This window comes from Corticium candelabrum, chromosome 5 (assembly GCF_963422355.1).
Source record: "Corticium candelabrum chromosome 5, ooCorCand1.1, whole genome shotgun sequence".
Lineage (NCBI taxonomy): Eukaryota > Metazoa > Porifera > Homoscleromorpha > Homosclerophorida > Plakinidae > Corticium > Corticium candelabrum.
The window spans coordinates 6581552-6599051 of NC_085089.1; the positions used below are offsets into that span (position 1 = coordinate 6581552).

The window sequence follows — 17500 nt, forward strand, 5'->3', positions numbered from 1 at the left end:
TATTAAAATCTAATTTTCAAAACCAAATTGAAAATTGAATGGACGTTTCATACACTGAGTACGAAACCTCTATAAAACACAATTTCTCTCTCTAGTCATTAATTGATCGAGCAACGAGCTCGTATATACAACTACACTGGGTAGTTGTTGTTGACTATTCATCACAGTATTAATTAAAATTGATTTGCTGTTTTAACTTTTCCCTCACACCAGTGTGGTAGATGGTACCTGTAAAAACATTTAGTAGGCTACATACAAGTACAGAGTATAGAGTGTGTAAAGTGTACATAAAAGGAGCTGTATACATACAGAGTGATCTGTATACAGTGACTTATCAAATATTGATTTTTGACATCATACAAAAGTACTTTAATCTAGGAATTTTTTATTAATAAATACTATAATATATATCTTGTAGCTTTTTAGATTCTAGTGACATACTTGGGCTCTCTAGGGCAACTGCAAGATTTGGATTATAAAAAGTATTAAGTAAAAATTAAAAATAAAGTTTAAGTAAGTATAATTTGTTGTCTTTCATAATTGTCAAGTCATTTCACTTTGCAATAGTTTTGAATAGAATAGAAGCTATACGATTGCGTACGCTATCGGAAGAGTCTGGTTTCTATGTATACCAGACCGTAAAGATAATTACAGTTGAAAAGCCAAATATACCCTGAGTCAAGACACAACTTATTTTAGTTATGGAAGCAACTACTAAACACCTGTACTATATATGCACTCCCTCTGACCTTTTATCTTAAAATAGAAAGTTAGAGATCTAACTTACAGAGTGCTCATTGTTCACAAGACTCTAACACTGAGTTAGAACGTAAACACACGTACAGAACATGATATCCACGACACTCCGTTGTCAAGATTTACGTTAGAGACACGCAAGGCTTGAAGCTCTACTAAAACAATTTTAATTAGTAGCTAGAGGTAAGAGGTTATTCAATTCTGTACACTTGCTAACGTGTCGTTTCCAGGATACTAATGCTGCAGACAGTGGCTTAATTAATTAATTTCGCTCTGTCGGGGACAGCGTGCTCTCGATTTAGATATTTTCAACGATGTTGACGTTAATTAAATGAGAAGATGATGCGGAAGTCTGTAAACCAATAGTTCTTAAGGATGGATGCTGACAGAAATGTTGGACGTGTAAGGCAAACGAACAAGGTGTCTCTAGAATCTCTAAGATACACACACACGCGTGATGGGATACACTATACGGGTTTCCTATTTTAGAATAATTAATCGCCAAAGGATCCTATACCATGGCGTCGCTCTAACTCCAAAACTGGGGAGACCAGCTGCTGCATGGGGTCTACCATCTACGAGATCTACTATAGCTAACTCACGACGCCACTGTCTAGACTGTTATCTAGATTAGACTTAGTTACCTGGTTGGAAAATTAATTGACCGTGCAGTCTAGAACACGCAGTTGGTGCGGGCGTTTACGGATGTGCGTGGTCTGGTTGGGAAGTGACAATTTCAAGTAATAGCAAACCATTCTGGGCAGGTCTAGTCTTGCCCGTTCACACTGGCCATCTATGCATGCAGTCCGTCCCTTGGTATTGTGGGGGCGAGGCTAGAATTTTTGACATCCGGGAGTTTTCCGCCTTTCTAGGCAAGGTTGCGTTCGGAAATCTAGCGGAAAGAAGGACACTAGGACGAAGATCACTGTCTGTAGAAGATGTGCACGTAAGGGACAACATATTGGCTAAGTCTTATCCAATATAACTGACGATAGACTAGCGTCTTTGCGATTAGCTAAATCACGTGGTAGCGTCTCGCTAGTTTTTGAGCACACTGCCGTCTCTTGGCGTTTTTTCACCAACAACCTAGTAAATTGTAAAGAGGGCAAGTGATGGCGTTTCGATATTCATTTACTTTGTAATATGAGTTCATACTGTTCGCTTGTTCTGTTCTTCTGTAATTACGTAACTGTATCAAATTTATTTTCGAGTTTGCTGATAGTTGTAAGTGTTTTGATAATATAAGGAGGCATAGCTAGCCAAGGGGATTGATGTTGAAGAGATGTAGAGGCTGAACTGTTTGTTCAGGCATTCTAATACATACTCTACATGTCTAGGCATCTAGTATGGGGAAGAGAAAAGTGGAGAAAGTGTTCATCGTGGAAAAGATTGTCTGTCTTGTGCTAGATGTGGCACCACTGCAGAGATCCAGAAAATTGAGAAAATTAAAAGAAAGAAAAGTTGAAACAGTGGGTAGTGTCTACTCTTGAAATCAAATCAACCCAATTAAAGTCTTGCTTGTGTCACAAATGTGAACAATCTGTGTCACAAATGTGAACAATCTGTGTCACAAATGTGAATAATCACCTATAGTATTAATTATTATCAAAATATTAATCACACGACCATAAATTCATCAGAGAGAGTCTCTTATGACAAATAGTGAGTATGTACTACAAGTATAATATGCAAATGAGATCAATTTTCCAATAATTATAAAGGCATGTAACTGCAGTTTATTATTAATAGATCATAGTTTTTAATAAATTGATTAGTTGACCAATTGTTGCACAGTCATTACCTGAATTATACTGTACTAGACACTTTCAGTAGTCTAATTTGTTCTGTGATATAGACATGCGTTGTGTATTACATCAGACAGTTCTTTTCAAGACAGATCAACATTTAATTAGCCAGAAGCTAAACAGTAGAACACGCTAGCAAGTGGTTTGACAAGTTGTACAGTGTACAGTTGCCTTACATTTACAGTCACTGCCGATTGTGGCGTGGCTTTGACGTTAACGTTAGCATCAGCGGTAATGCAAGGTGATAATTACAACAAGTGGCATTCATAGATAAGAGCACACGGCCGTCTCAAAGAATCTAGTTTTCTGACAACACCGTACCATGATAGCACGGTAGATAATTATCTAGGCTTGTAGTGAGAAAGGCGTCTAGTGGTGTGTTGACTCAACGGTGTTGCAGTGCGTAGTTGAGTTGCCACTTTCGGCTTAGCAAGGCGTTCGTTCACCGTGCAACTTTCCTCTCTCCAAACAAGGTCTCAAATTAGTCTCGCAAGCCAGGCTTTTCCGCGCAGTCGCTGAGCTGACCGCACGTGAATCACACGAGGAGGAGGAGCTTTTGCCGGAATTGCTCCAGCGCGAGCAGAGCCTGGTCGCTTTCGAGAACGTCATAGTGACGTAGGACCCCGGATCTGATTTCATAGCTTGATAAAGCTAATTCTATTAGCTAAGCATGTAGTATGAAAGTTGAGAACACGCGACATCGCTTCACGCACTCGCTTGTTTTGCACGAAGTACGTAGTTGACATCATCGTTCGCTTCTAGTACGTATGTAGACAGCTCAGCCATGTAATATTCTGCAGTGTCACGACTCCATTTCAGCATTCAGTTTCGCCAACAGTACACCGCCGAATATACATCTGCAGCGCGGTAGTTTAAGAAATGAACTCGTTGTACGCGGTTAGGGTCTATGTAGCAATCAGAGTCCGTGCATTGGAACAAGTCGTACGTAGTACACAACACATGCAACTACGAGTCAACTCTACACTTCCTGAACATGGTAGATCCACTGCACTGCTGTTTTCCCATGCCTAGATGTTTCCAGTTCACCGTGAGGAGAGCCAATATCGTACAAAAGTGCTGCTTGCTGAGTCAAAAGTACCGTCACATAGACTGCGTTAGCAATACACGCCAATCTGATCATGACGTGGAGAGGTCAACGAGCTTTATGCCACTGTTTTGATGAACCGTTGAGTGAAACAGGGCCGGCAGTTCTTACACCATTTCCCCCACAGACTATAGATGTCAGAGTAGTCGCGCAAGAGTGGTGGACACTGCTACACGTCGGTTTCAATTCGCGCAAACCTGCAGATGAGTTCAGTAGAAACGAACATTGCTGGAGAGTGTAGGTTCAGTGGACCAGTTCCATGTAGGCCATTCCTGAGCTCAGTATTCACCAGCACTTTGTCCATCAACAGCTTCACTGGATTTCGTGTTCACGCGCTCTCCGCGAAGGGCTACCTCTCTGCTTCATTTTTCAAACGCAAGTACATTAATGTGCTCTTTAGGAAATCGAATTAGCTTCATCAAGCTATGAAACCGGATCGGGGGTCTCACGTCACTATGACGTTCTCGAAAGCGACCAGGCTCTTCTTGCGCTGGAGCAATTCCGGTAAAAGCTCCTCCTCCTCGTGTGATTCACGTGCGGTTAGCGACTGCGCGGAAGAGCCTGGCTTGCGAGGCTAGTCTTAAATCGCGCTGTTGACTTCGCAGGTGTTCGAGCAACGAGCCTGTATGTCACACTATGTAATATATGTCTTCCAGGAACGCCGAAGAGTCCTAATCTTAGGTATTGCAATAAAATGTCTATTTAGAAATAGTGGGCGTTACCTCCACGACGCTACGCTGGTAGTCGGAACATCTAACACTCCTCACTCGTCTTTGTTCTCGCTCACCTTACGTCGCTGTATCAACAAGCAAAGCAGCCACACGTACACATCGGTCATCAGTCACGTGATATTGAAAATGAGGCGGAGGTAGCGTTTTCAAAGTGCAGTGTGGACGCTCACTATCCCGATCGGATCGCGATCTATTCTGCTCTTTTCGTCCCCTCTTAACGCGCGCGCGAGGAGCAGAGGCTGTGCAAGAGACTAGTCTAGTCTATACTTATTTTTCAAATTCACTATGCATTACATAATTTAATTGCACTCTCAACAAGCTGCCATTGCAACCGTAAAATATTAATCAAATTTGCTAGTTACTGTACTAGCAAGTGATTTTCTTCACTTTCATGCAGATCTAGCTGCTAAGGTCAGATTATCTGAGTAATCGATAGAAATTAACTTAATTTAATTAATTAACGGCTACAGAAAAGAAACGATGCGCTCTGCTAGCTAGTTAGCCTACTAGTAAACGTGCAGAAATGGAGATCTAGATGAGTCACGTTACGCTATTGCTGGCACCGTGGAGAAATACATGCAGTTACTGGGTGTAGTGTTGGACAAAGCTGATACTAATCTGCTAATGTGTTCGTAGAGACAGTGCTTCATCGTTTCTACTGCGACAGACCTTCTTTCTAGGAAAAAATTCTTGAATATGCGCATGCAGGTTTAGAGAAAAAATGTGTCCCAGACTAAGTTAGCTACTAGTAAGAACACCTTGTAGCAAATGCAAGAAGACAATAAAGCAGCATGAAAAAAGCAATAAAATTTTCTTGAAACCTCGCGCGTTGTTTAGGTCTCCGAGAAACATGTACATCCGGGAGCCTGCAACGGTATGGACGAAGTGGACGTAGAATTGAAGAGTTTCTTTGGATACAAGCGAATGTTATTGGTCTGTAAATAACAGTGTACAATTATTAGACTCGTACGCTATTATATTTATTGTTGTAGGCTAAAGATGAACGTATTACCGCTCTGGAGACGGAGAATGCCATGCTACACCTCAAACTTGCAGAAGTAATCACAATAAAACGTTCTCGTTTAGTGCCTGTGCTATGGTCTGTTTTCTATACGCGTATATTTTTTATAAACGGGTACAATGGTGTCAAGGACGTAGCGGGATTTTTGTTGGGGTTTTCAGTTAATATCAATAACAGATTTATTAGCCTAAAATGATTGTGACAGTTTTATTAATATCAACATCTTACAATGTCTCACTGCTATAGATGACTCATTTTCCAACCCGTTTATTACTCCAAGTCATCTCGGTGTACAACAAACTTTGCCATAACTGTGCCTGCTCATGATCACGCACATGCACTGGCACACCCACGCAAACTTGAAATTGTGCCTTATCTACGCATTTACCTTTACCAGTTTGAAATAGCTTGCTGTTGAACGACATGCAATTTCTCGATCTTTTCCTTGTTGCACTTGACCCAAGAATGTGTCTGGAACTTTGAGGCTAGTAGCTATCATGCAGGATAGATGACCGATCTGCATTGTCGATGGCATCCAGTAACCTCTCACCTCTAGTTTCTGATGCCATCACAATAGTGCGATAATGCACTGGTTTTCACCCATTTCCAGGTCATGTGCAACAATAAAACGATCAAGAAAGCACTTTGTCGTTCAACAGCAAGCTATTTCAAGATGGTAAATGGTAAATGTGTGGATGAAGAAACACTCTTGTCGTTAGCTTTCTTGAAATGTCAAGTATGAGGAGCGAAACTGCTGTGGCAAACAAGAGCATGATTCGCATTTCTCTTTGTACTAGGAATAGAGACTGTATGTCATAGAATGTGGTGCACTGTAAGATGTTCTTTTGTTCTGCTTTGTTATGCGATTTCAAGTTTACGTGGGTGTGTCTGTACGTTTGCTGTGAAGTGGACACCTTATGTAGCTATCACGTGGTCAAGCACAGTGAACTAAATAATTTTACATCAGAGAGGTAAACCATTTGTTCCTTTTGTGCCTGAGCATTCTGTGACAACAGTTTGTGAAGCAAAGCATCTCAGTGAACAAACTTGCATCAAAGCTTTTGTGGGGTCGTAACCATAAGGAATAGAGTGGGCGTGGTTATGAAATTTAGAGTGGGTGTGGTAAATGAAATTTTGCATGCACTGCACTCGACATAACGGCCATTTTGCAGCATGTTTTTGCATTGGTACTGTTTGTAGTGATGATAAGAATCACTGATTGACGACGTTGCCTGCAACAACAACCTACTAGTAGATAACAACAACCAGACTCGTTATACACACACGCTCAGACAGACAGACGTCCACTTTGTTGCTTTTTTGTTTTTATTTTATTCTTTACATATTTTATGTCATAGAGCCATGGAAATGTGGCACGTCTGAGAAAAGCCAACAGCAGCCTCTGTTGCCTTTTGTTAGACGCGAATGAATTCAGGAAATCGTTAGCACCCAGACTGGAAGAGGTCAATATAACCATCAAGGTACACATGGCACACTTTACTATACCGTCGTCATTCTCAAATTGTTTGACTCGTTTGTACCGTATTGCTTCGTTAGATCTTGCGAGAACAACTGGACGTCTTGAGGAGCATCATGGCTGCATATCTCCATGAACTGTCCGTCAGCAGTCAAAGAGTTGATACGTCTATCGGCCAGCTGATGGAAAGAACTAACGAGTCTTTCATGTCGAGACGTATAGCTGCTGGTATGCTGTCTTTATTGTCCGTCGTCGAGTAATTCTTTGCAGTTCTGTTGTCGTTGTTATTGTGAAGAGACCGACAGACAGCTGGTTGGGATGCAGCGACAACTGTCGGATGTTACCGAACGTTATCAAGTCGAAAAGTGTCGTCGGAGGTCACTTCACAACACGCTGGTGGTCTGTATAGTCATTCACAATGTTGTTACCTTATTCGCTTGAGTATTACCCCAGTGCTCAAGCAAGCCCCCACCCTGACTTTATCCAAGGCTCTAAGATATCCACACCTCTTAGTCTTTAATTATTGCTAATTGGTGTTTTCCACAGTGATTGTTTGCTGGATTTGTGCCTGTAGAGATGCTGGCATTCTTCAACTTGTGCTTGCTTGTCGACCACATGTTGAAGGTTTTAATGACTCACACATTGTATAGAAGATGAAGCTCTACTGCAATATCTATCCTGCTTTTTGGACCTTTGTGATGATCTGGGCATCAGTAGGCATTTCTATTTATTAAATTATCTAAGCTCTTCCTACCACAAAGGAAACTGAAGGATAAGGTTTTGCATATCAAAGACATTTGGATACAACAAGTGCCACTCTTGTCATTATCTTATTATCTTGTAAGACCAAGGGACTAGTAACTGGAACCATTTAGGTTAAATGGTCTAACTGGAGCATCTCTTAGTGCTCCAATGAGCACACCTGGTGTGACCTCTGCCTCATTACTAACTTCCTGAGTTCACACTTATGGGGAACGAAGAGCAATGGCTACCTCTTCATGGTTTTGGGTCTTCAAAGCTCAGTGATGACAGTAAAGTATGAAACTTGTCTCTCTTTCTTTCTCATGCTTCATTAGCTTTGTCCATGAGACTATGACTCGTTTTAGTTGTTGGGGAGTTTCTATGGTCTGGCGAACAGTCCATGGATGATGACGTTTAGCACTTTCCTGGCAGTCATTGATATCCATTAGGTGTGCTGTTCTGAGTTCTCTGTCACCGTAATGCCTGCAATCTATATCGAATTGGCTAGTCATTGATCGTTATGTGGACTACACAGAAACGTGATGGGCTCATCTGGCCGGGTTGGTGGGCGCCCAGATGGGGTAAATACACCTCTTGTCCATCACGGAGGGGCATAACGACACATAATAAATAAATAAATAAAAAATAATAATAATAAAAAATAAATAAATAAAAAATATATAAATAATAAATAAAAATAAATAAATAATAAATAATAAATAATAAAAAATAAATAGAAAATAAAAAATAAATAAAAATAAATAAATAATAAATAAAACTAAATAATAAATAAATAAAAAAAATAGATAAATAATAAATAAATAATAAAAAATAAATAATAAAAAATAAATAATAAAAAATAAATAATAAAAAATATATAATAAAAAATAAATAATGAAAAATAAATAAATAAAAATAAATAAATAAAAAATGCGTAAATTATGTTTAATTAAGTCAATAAATCACTCACTTCCGTCAATAACAACTTTAGGTGTCAATTTTTGAGTAAGACCTATCCCATACTTGACTTTGACTCTGGCTAACCATTGGGGTGGGGTAATAGTCAAGCACAGTATAACATCAAATCTGTCACACACTGGTACTAGGAACTGCGTGGGAACATTCGAGTTTACTGTCGAGTTCGGCCCGAGTTGTCGTTTGATAGAGATGATGATAATGGTGACAGCAGCAGGTGTGACATTCGAAACGTGTATGTATGAGTGTTTTCCGTTGAGCTGTGTTGCTCTCTTGCAGTGCTACAGGTTTGGTTGTGACTGCAATGGACGAGGTCAACAAGCCAGTTGTTGTATTTAGAAGTTGTGGATGGATGTGTTGTTGTGTAGGAGACTGTGTGTTTTCAACCGGTAAGGCAGAACGTTCGCGGTGAGTTGCCGCCAGTCAAGATGTTTGAGTATGACAGGTAGTAACGTTGAATGTGTTCTACTGGAACTCGCATGCTGACGACAGACAGACAAACAGAAATTGAAAAACAGCAGATGGAGGAGTGGGCAGACGATGCATGGAGGGCAAAGATAAACGGACGGACGGACAGATAGACACACAGACAAACAGATGGACGATTGGACGGATAGACACACAGACGGACAGACAAACAGACAGATGGACGGACAGATAGACAACACAGACAGACAGACAAACAGACGGTTGGACAGATAGACACACAGATGGACAGACAAACGGACGGACGGATGGTTAGACAGACAGACGGACAGATAGACACACAGACAGATGGACGGACGGTTGGACAGATAGACACACAGACAGACTGGCAAACACACAGATGGATAGACAGACAGACAGACGGATGATTTGACGGATAAACACACAGACGGACAGACAAACAGACAGATGGACAGACAGACTGACTGACAGACAGATAGACAGACGACAGCTTGCATTAAACTGAAATTGAACTCAGTAGCTTGTTTGCATTTAGTGTTAGAAATGTAGCGTAGAGTTTGTGTTTCAATAAATGAAATTGACAAGCAGACAGATGGACAGACAGACAGACAGACAGACAGACAGACTGACAGACAAAGGGACAGACAAACAGACAAACGGGCAGACTGACAGACAGACTAACTGACAGACAGATGGACAGACAAACAGACAGACTGACAGACAAATGGACAGACAGACAGACAAACGAGCAGACTGACAGACAGATAGACAGACAGATGAACAGACAGACTGACAAACAGATGGGCACACAAACAGACAGACTGACAGACAAATGGACAGGCAGACAGACAAACAGGCAGACTGACAGACAGATGGACAGACAGACAGACAGACTAACAGACAGATGGACAGACAGACAGATGGCATAAATTCCGAGTCTAAATTATTATTATGCATGCAGGGTGTACAGTCCCGACTGTGGTCAGTCAAACGTGTTCGACGATGTAAAGCCATTGCTAACATCTCTACTGGACGGGTACACACAGTCTACACCAAGTCCATCCATTTACATTATAAACGTTTTCGTTCTCAGCTACAACGTATGTGTGATGGCATACGGTCAAACGGGCAGCGGGAAAACGTACACGATGCTTGGCAAGGAGGATTACCTCCAGCCTTCGTATGACGACTTTGCCGACTCCGAAGAAATTGAAGACAGAGAAGGAGTCGTACCTCGGTCTGCACGAGAACTATTTAGGTGATACCACGGAGCTATCCTTCCATGCGTTTTGTGAGCAATTTGTTGCTCGTCTGCATGCAGGCTACTTGAAGAAAGACGTCATGAATATCTCTCGTTTGCGGTTGACATTTCGGCGATTGAGATTTATAATAATCAAATACGAGATTTACTGGATAAGGTATGGAAATGGGTTGATATTGATATGATGGAAAGGTGTGATTTTGTGTGGTTTGTGTAGGAGCTGAAGACGCATAATGTTGTTTCGGGAAAAGACGGGGAGATGGAGATGCCTAATGTAAAGACAAAGTATGGTAGTAGTGTGTTGTGAGCATATGGTACTTTGTTGGTGTGTGTGTGTGTGTGTGTGTGTGTGTGTGTGTGTGTGTGTGTGTGTGTGTCTGTGTCTGTGTCTGTCTGTCTGTCTGTCTAACTGTCTGTCGTGTGTGTGTGTGTCTGTGTCTGTGTCTGTCTGTCTGTCTGTCTAACTGTCTGTCCTCTGTGTGTGTGTGTGTGTGTGTGTGTGTGTGTGTGTGTGTGTCTGTTTGTGTGTCTGTTTGTGTGTCTGTCTGTCATAATCATTTTTGTGTCTGTATGTCGTGTGTGTCTGTCTGTCTATCTGTCTGTCTGTCTATCTATCTGTCTGTCTCACTGTCTGTCCTCTGTGTGTGTGTCTGTTTGTGTGTCTGTCTGTCATAATCATTTGTGTGTGTGTGTGTGTGTGTGTGTGCGCGCGTGCGCGCGCACATGCGTGTGTGTGTGTCCCATTGTTCACCCGTTCTGACTGTTTGAATCCACATGTTATTACCAATTCCTCGTGTCAACAGTTCACAACGATTTATTCATACTCTTTAGGCCCGTTTCGTGTGTGAGCGAAGTGATGCGACACGTTTTGTACAGTATGAAAAGACGCGTCGAAGACGCCACTCTTATTCACGAACACTCAAGCCGTTCCCATCTCATCGTAACCCTCACTGTCACCGCAGTATCGAGACAAGCCACAATGATACCTCTCAGCGCACTCGCCACTCGAGTCGTCCTACCCGACCTTCAACTCACGCCTCCATCGTCACCCAATAGACAGAAATCACAGCGACGAAGCGCTCCACACTCTACAACCGTCAGTCCACTCGTGTCCCCACCTCCTTTGTGTAACTCGTCATTTGCCGACTTCTCTGTGTTCTCCAGTAGCTCTGGGAAGTCGGGCGGTGAGAGCGGCGTCTTCAGGACGAAGCTACAGCTTGTTGATCTCGCTGGTAGCGAATGTGTTGGTCAGTTGGTGTTGGTGTTGTTTTCGTTGTTGGTGATAATGACTGTTGTGGTTAGGGATGTCGGGCGTGACGGGAATGGGACTGCGAGAGTCGTCGTTTATCAATCGGAGTTTGTCCGCTTTGGCTGACGTGCTAGGCGCGTTGGGTGAGCATAGAGGGCATGTACCGTATCGTAATTCGAAGTTGACGTATCTTCTTCAGGATTCTATCGGTATGTGTGTGTGTGTGTGTGTGTGTGTGTGTGTGTGTGTGTGTGTGTGTGTGTGTGTGTGTGTGTGTGTGTTTGTGTGTGTCTGTCTGTTTGTCTATCTGTCTGTTTGTCTATCTGTCTGTTAGTCTATCTGTCTGTTTGTCCTGTGTGTGTGTGTGCGTGCGTGCGTGCATGCATGCGTGTCTGTCTGTCCTGTGTGTGTGTGTGTGTGTGTGTGTGTGCACGTGCATGCGTGTCTGTCTGTCTGTCTGTCCTCTGTGTGTGTGTGTGTGTGTGTGTGTGTGTGTGTGTGTGTGTGTGTGTGTGTGTGTGTGTGTGTGTGTGTGTGTGTGTGTGTGCAGGTGATTGCAACCCAAAGCTTTACACGCATAATGCATCATAGACATTCACGCTTTGTAGTGTTCAGATCATCGTATGTTTATCGTGATATCTTTCCCACAGGTGGAGATGCTAAGTTGTTGATGCTTCTTTGTGTATCACCATCTCACCGCTACATGGCCGAGTCCCTACAAACACTCGGATTCGGGTCCAGAGCACGACAAGTACAGAGAGGGCCTGTTCGTCGACGCAAGCCATTGTTACTACAAAGTATTCAAATTGATGTGTGTGTGGTGTGGTGTGGTGTGTGTGTGTGTGTGTGTGTGTGTGTGTGTGTGTGTGTGTGTGTGTGTGTGTGTGTGTGTGTGTGTGTGTGTGTGTGTGTGTGTGTGTGTGTGTGTGTGTGTGTGTGTGTGTGTGTGTCATTGAGCTAGCATGATGACAGATTGTATCAGGTGTCTCTCTTCCATCATCACCCGGACGACAGGCGAGTGGCGACAGGTCCAAATCGTCAAGTTTGTTCAAGAATAAGTGACACAACTAACATGCAAAGGATGGATGAGTGTTGGACAACAGTAAAGATCGACTGCTATCAAGTATGAAATTTGATGATATGTAGAGTACATGTGTATATAGAGGCAGTTTGATACAAATATATTTTTATTATTTTTGTCTGTACGGATTGTTGTATAATTTGTCTGTAAGATGCTGTTTGTAGTTACATCTATTTTTGAGAAAAACGCGAGGAAAGGATTTAATCGTGATTATTTTAGTAATAAATTACGTTATGAGTAGATGGGTAGTTAGGAATGTCAGATGGTAAGTGTGTAGATGTCCTGGTGGTTATCGTGTCTTAAATTAGATTTGGAATTGGTGTGTGTGTGTGTGTGTGTGTGTGTGTGTGTGTGTGTGTGTGTGTGTGTGTGTGTGTGTGTGTGTGTGTTGTTGTGTGTGTGTTGGTGTGTGTGTGTTGGTGTGTGTGTGTTGGTGTGTGTGTGTGTGTGTGTGTGTGTGTGTGTGTGTGTGTGTGTGTGTGTGTGTGTGTGTGTGTGTGTGTGTGTGTGTAGCCATCTGAACTATATATGCTACTAGTCACAGAACAAAGGACATTGAAGCCTATAGTGGGTATTGGCAGAATTCCAGGTTCCAGGTGTAGTCATCACATACACTGTTAGCCTGTGGCCGACACACTCCACACGAATTTTATTTTAACAAACAAATGATTCTTCCATAATTAAAAATGTTCAAAGCAAAAGGTAGCTTCCAGCATTTATACAACCACACAAATACTTGCAAAATCCTAGTATCTATGCCTTCCTTCACAGGCCACTAGGTGAAATAAATCGGTTAACTTATAAACGAGTCAACAACCCAACCATATCCGTCTCAAAAAAAATTCGTGTATTAAATTAAAGATCCGTAAACGGCTTTCGTTTGAAAGCAAAATATCTCTCTACCTGCATCTTCCCTTCGTGCTCAGCCTCCAAATCGAGCAAAACCCACTCCATCTTGAGATGCTGAGGATGAAAGTCGTCTTCTAGTATAGTCTCTAACACACGCAGTTAGTCCATACATTCACGCATGCGCAGTATGCATTCACGCATGCGCAGTAACAATACCTTTGTTATCAATGACTTTGTACAGTGTGTAGTTTTCGAGGTTATTTATTGCCATCTTTTGACCGATCAAGTGACCTGTACACACACACACCAGCAAGTATTTACGGGAATCGACGTAATGCACACGATTGACATACAAGCATCCAGCACCGTCATCTTAGGACCGATCGGCAATGTCTTGAACACGGCCATCTAAACAGGAAAGTCGGATTGTTATTATTACACGCAGAACACGGACGTCAACGAGACTCGTCTTGCGTTTATATTTGTGTTGTACTCATCGGGCATACGAACTCTCATGTAGCCTTGAAGGTCACCGATCCGTGGCAACCGAGTCTACAATACAACATACGGATTAATTAATTAATTAATATGTTAAATGTAATAGTTGGGTAGTTGGGTAATTAAGTTTCTAGTGACCATTGCCATTTACTTATTTCCAGTCAGTACTAATGCAGCAAGAGTATTTTGTGTTCACACTATGGTTTTGCCTACACCTATGATGATATCCAGTTTGACTGTACATGTAATGCCATGCTTATTGTACACACGTACATATATGTTAACGCATGGTAGGGAGACGATATCCAGTTTATTGACCGAGGTCTTGAGGGGCTTCCCGAGATAATTAGCCTCGGCTAATTATCGAGGAGAAAGCCCCGAAAAGACCGAGGTCAATAAACTGGATATCGTCGCCCCTACCATGCATTAACCTATTTGTTGCATGTTTAACATCCTACTGTAATTAGAGTTCATAGATTATTCAAGTTGAATTAGAGTGGTTGTGTATTGCAATGACAGCTAAAGTTTTATGTCAAACAACCACATTTTGACAGCTGTGAAGTGTTGTTGACGTGCACGTCAGCCCCATAAGGCCACGTGCTCAAAAGTATTAGTACAGTACAGTATCCACGTGTTTTGCCAGCGTGATGTCGGATCAGAAAGAAGACCGTAATAGTGACCAGGACGACGACTTTCAGCCGCCAACAAAGATGAGACGCATTGGTTCCAAAAAGCTTACCACTAGTACTAGCCAGCTTGACAGCAGATTTGCTGAAAAGACAGTACGGACAAAGTACAGGAGTACAGCAAGGGTACGGTTTGCAAGAACACGACTGCCTGCAACAGTTGGACGATGCGAACATTTGAAGCATGGAGAAGCAATCGAAACAAGGATGCTCCACAAGAAGAGCAGGTACCCACAGACATTCTCTCAACGAAGGATTCACAACTTTTGCAAGAGTGGCTAATATGCTTCCTACTGGAGGCGAGGAAGACCAACGGTGACAAGTATCCTCCAAAAACTCTTGTACAATTGGTGTGTGGGCTACAACGTGTACTTCGAGCTCAGCACAGAAGCGATTCGTTTAATTTTTTCGACAAGGCAGACCATCGTTTTGAAGGTTTGCGCAATGCTCTTGATAAAGTCTGTCGAGAATTACGTCAAGAAGGACTAGGAACGAACCGCAAGGGTTCCAGTGTATTCACTGCTGAAGAAGAAGACAGTCTATGGAAGAAGGGAGTAATTGGCTTAGACACACCTGTAAAACTACTGAGGGCAGTATTCTTTTATAATGGGATAAACTTTGCTCTTCGAGGTGGTGCGGAGCACAGAAGCCTCAAATGGAGTCAGGTGACTAGATGCAGCCAAACCACAGACGGATTGTCAAAAGTCTGTTACATTTATGTTGAGCACGGATCCAAAAATCATAGTGGTGGACTACGTGATTTACGGCATCCAAACAAAAAAGTCACAAGGTAAATTATAGTCAAGCTCCAACGTGTTTCTGTAAGGTAATAGCATTTTGTGGTTTGTGGTTTATCAGATACGCTAATGAAGAAGCCGGTGACCGTTGCCACGTAAAAAATTTGGATCTCTATCTTAGTAAGTTGCCAGCAGGATTTTCTCGAGAAGCCTTCTATTATAAACCTTTGTCGTCTACTCCTTCATTTGGTCCTTGGTATTCAAAGCAAGTAATCGGTCATAACACGTTGGCTACAATGATGAAAGTGATGACAGCTGAAGCTGGTCTTCCAGTTCGAACCAACCACGCTCTTCGAGCTACTAGTGCGACAAGGCTGTTTCAAGCGGGAGTTTCTGAACATGTAATTCAAGGCAGAACCGGCCACAAAACCTTGCAAGCACTGAGACAATATCAAGAGCCATCCGAATTGCAGCAAATGGCAGCGTGCAAAGTTTTGGACAATGGCCATGGACACACCGATTACACTGACGCAAAAGTCAAGGAGTCCGGGGAGAGAACGGAACAGGCAGATGAGCTGAAAGTAGTCGAGGTTGAACAGCCGTCTGAAACGGGAAGACAGAATCCGGTGCCATTTGTCATTTCTGACTGCGTCTTTACAAACTGCAGTACTGTGAACATTATTATTGGTAAAGAATAAGCTTGTAATCTAAAATAGGTATGCCCATGTATTGATTGCTAGTTGGTTTGCAGTATACAGATTCTGACCGGTCAATATACGTTTATTGACCGGTAAATATACAACATGTGGTTGGGTTGCTATGGTAGGAGTGTAATATAACGAGAAAAAGAATCCTAGCAACGGCGGAATAAACACCCAAACATGCAACAAACATACATATTGTGACTTCAACTGGACATGTGTACACACAAAGTCTGAAACACACACACACACACACACACACACACACACACACACACACACACACACACACACACACACACACACCAACTAAATTTTTGATGCTCGGATATTGGACATACAACCAGACTGACCAACAAAGTAATGATCACGTGACATTTACAGCATGCGGTATTTCTTGTACCGTTTTAGTACAAACATCAGATAACAAAATGGACACTAAAACATACGACACTCATACCAAACAGAAAGCAGAAACAGTACGTGGACCACATGCACTTACACTCGAGGAGTCATTGATACTTGCTACTCATACGATGTAAACCAAATGTTTGCACTTCAAGCATAATACTATTACGCATGCGCACATCAAATTTTATTCTATTTTGGTAAAGCTCAAACGACTGGTGAATCCGAGCATCAAGTAATGTAATTGGTCAGGCCTTAGATGTAAGAAAAGTTGTGTTTTCTCTAATCACAAAACACATCATTTTCTAAACACAAAAAATGATGGAAACACGTGAAATACCGAGATCCTGGGGAGGGGTGCACAAAATAGTGTGGATTACTGTACCCAAAAATTCCAGATAACTGAGGTTGTTATGTAGGTTGATTGTACACTCAAACCTTATGGGACCAGCTGCTCTCCGGGTTCTAGAAATGTCAGGAGAGAGATAGCTAACGCACGTTAGCCTTGGAATCCCAGACCATCTTACTGTAAGGTTTGGTGACTGACTGTCACACCAAGTCTGCATAGATAGAGTATGTGTGTACAGTACACACTTGTACTACACTGTAATTTACATGTGTACTTTGTACTATAATTCTCATTCACACTGGTATGTGATAGTCAAGACGGCTTGAGAATTGAGTGTCTAGATGGGGAGTTTTGAGTGTACAGCGAATTAAATCCTAGTTTCATGCAACTAGGACCGAAGTCTGCAGTGATTGCTATGCCACATTCTGTAACCTCTTCTGTCCAGAAAGAGGCAACTATACGACATCCGACACACACACACACACACACACACACACACACACACACACACACACACACACACACACACTAACATGCACACCCACACATTGACACAAACACAACACACACACACACACACACACACACACACACACACACACACACACACACACACACACCGG

General features: G+C 42.2%; 3 protein-coding genes across 6 annotated transcripts in view; 2 read left to right on the top strand and 1 right to left on the bottom strand.

Annotated features, from left to right (window-relative positions):
- Window positions 1–1608: 1608 nt before the first annotated feature.
- LOC134180472 (kinesin-like protein KIF25) lies at window positions 1609–14751 on the top strand. Of its 4 annotated transcripts, none has more exons than XR_009970007.1 (19): window positions 1609–1702; window positions 2094–2225; window positions 5235–5330; window positions 5390–5455; window positions 6777–6899; window positions 6976–7123; window positions 7191–7294; window positions 8743–8828; window positions 8891–8924; window positions 8980–9056; window positions 10020–10094; window positions 10152–10316; window positions 10380–10476; window positions 10537–10604; window positions 11151–11566; window positions 11622–11777; window positions 12219–12365; window positions 12551–12691; window positions 14640–14751. XR_009970007.1 is itself a non-coding variant. In XM_062647625.1 (18 exons), the coding sequence occupies exons 2-18, from the start codon at window positions 2103–2105 to the stop codon at window positions 12628–12630; spliced, it is 2061 nt and encodes a 686-aa protein (XP_062503609.1). In that variant the 5' UTR covers window positions 1609–1702; window positions 2094–2102; the 3' UTR covers window positions 12631–12973. The 4 variants fall into 4 exon arrangements, 2 of the variants coding, with proteins under 2 accessions (XP_062503609.1, XP_062503610.1); XR_009970006.1 differs by having other exon boundaries at window positions 14516–14640; XM_062647625.1 differs by lacking the exon at window positions 14640–14751 and having other exon boundaries at window positions 12551–12973.
- The window catches only part of LOC134180471 (uncharacterized), a 14199-nt gene continuing 9965 nt past the window's right edge, over window positions 13267–17500 (bottom strand). Inside the window, exons 22-26 of the mRNA XM_062647624.1 lie at window positions 17498–17500; window positions 13973–14050; window positions 13852–13906; window positions 13715–13789; window positions 13267–13644 (exon numbers count right to left, since the gene is read on the bottom strand). The exon at window positions 17498–17500 is cut by the window's right edge and continues 68 nt beyond it. Of these exons, the coding sequence (XP_062503608.1) occupies window positions 13505–13644; window positions 13715–13789; window positions 13852–13906; window positions 13973–14050; window positions 17498–17500 (351 nt within the window). The 3' untranslated portion in view covers window positions 13267–13504. The remainder of the gene's footprint in view (window positions 13645–13714; window positions 13790–13851; window positions 13907–13972; window positions 14051–17497) is intronic.
- Window positions 14850–15527, top strand: LOC134180473 (zinc finger MYM-type protein 2-like). The gene has a single exon (XM_062647628.1). The coding sequence runs from the start codon at window positions 14850–14852 to the stop codon at window positions 15474–15476; it is 627 nt and encodes a 208-aa protein (XP_062503612.1). The 3' UTR covers window positions 15477–15527.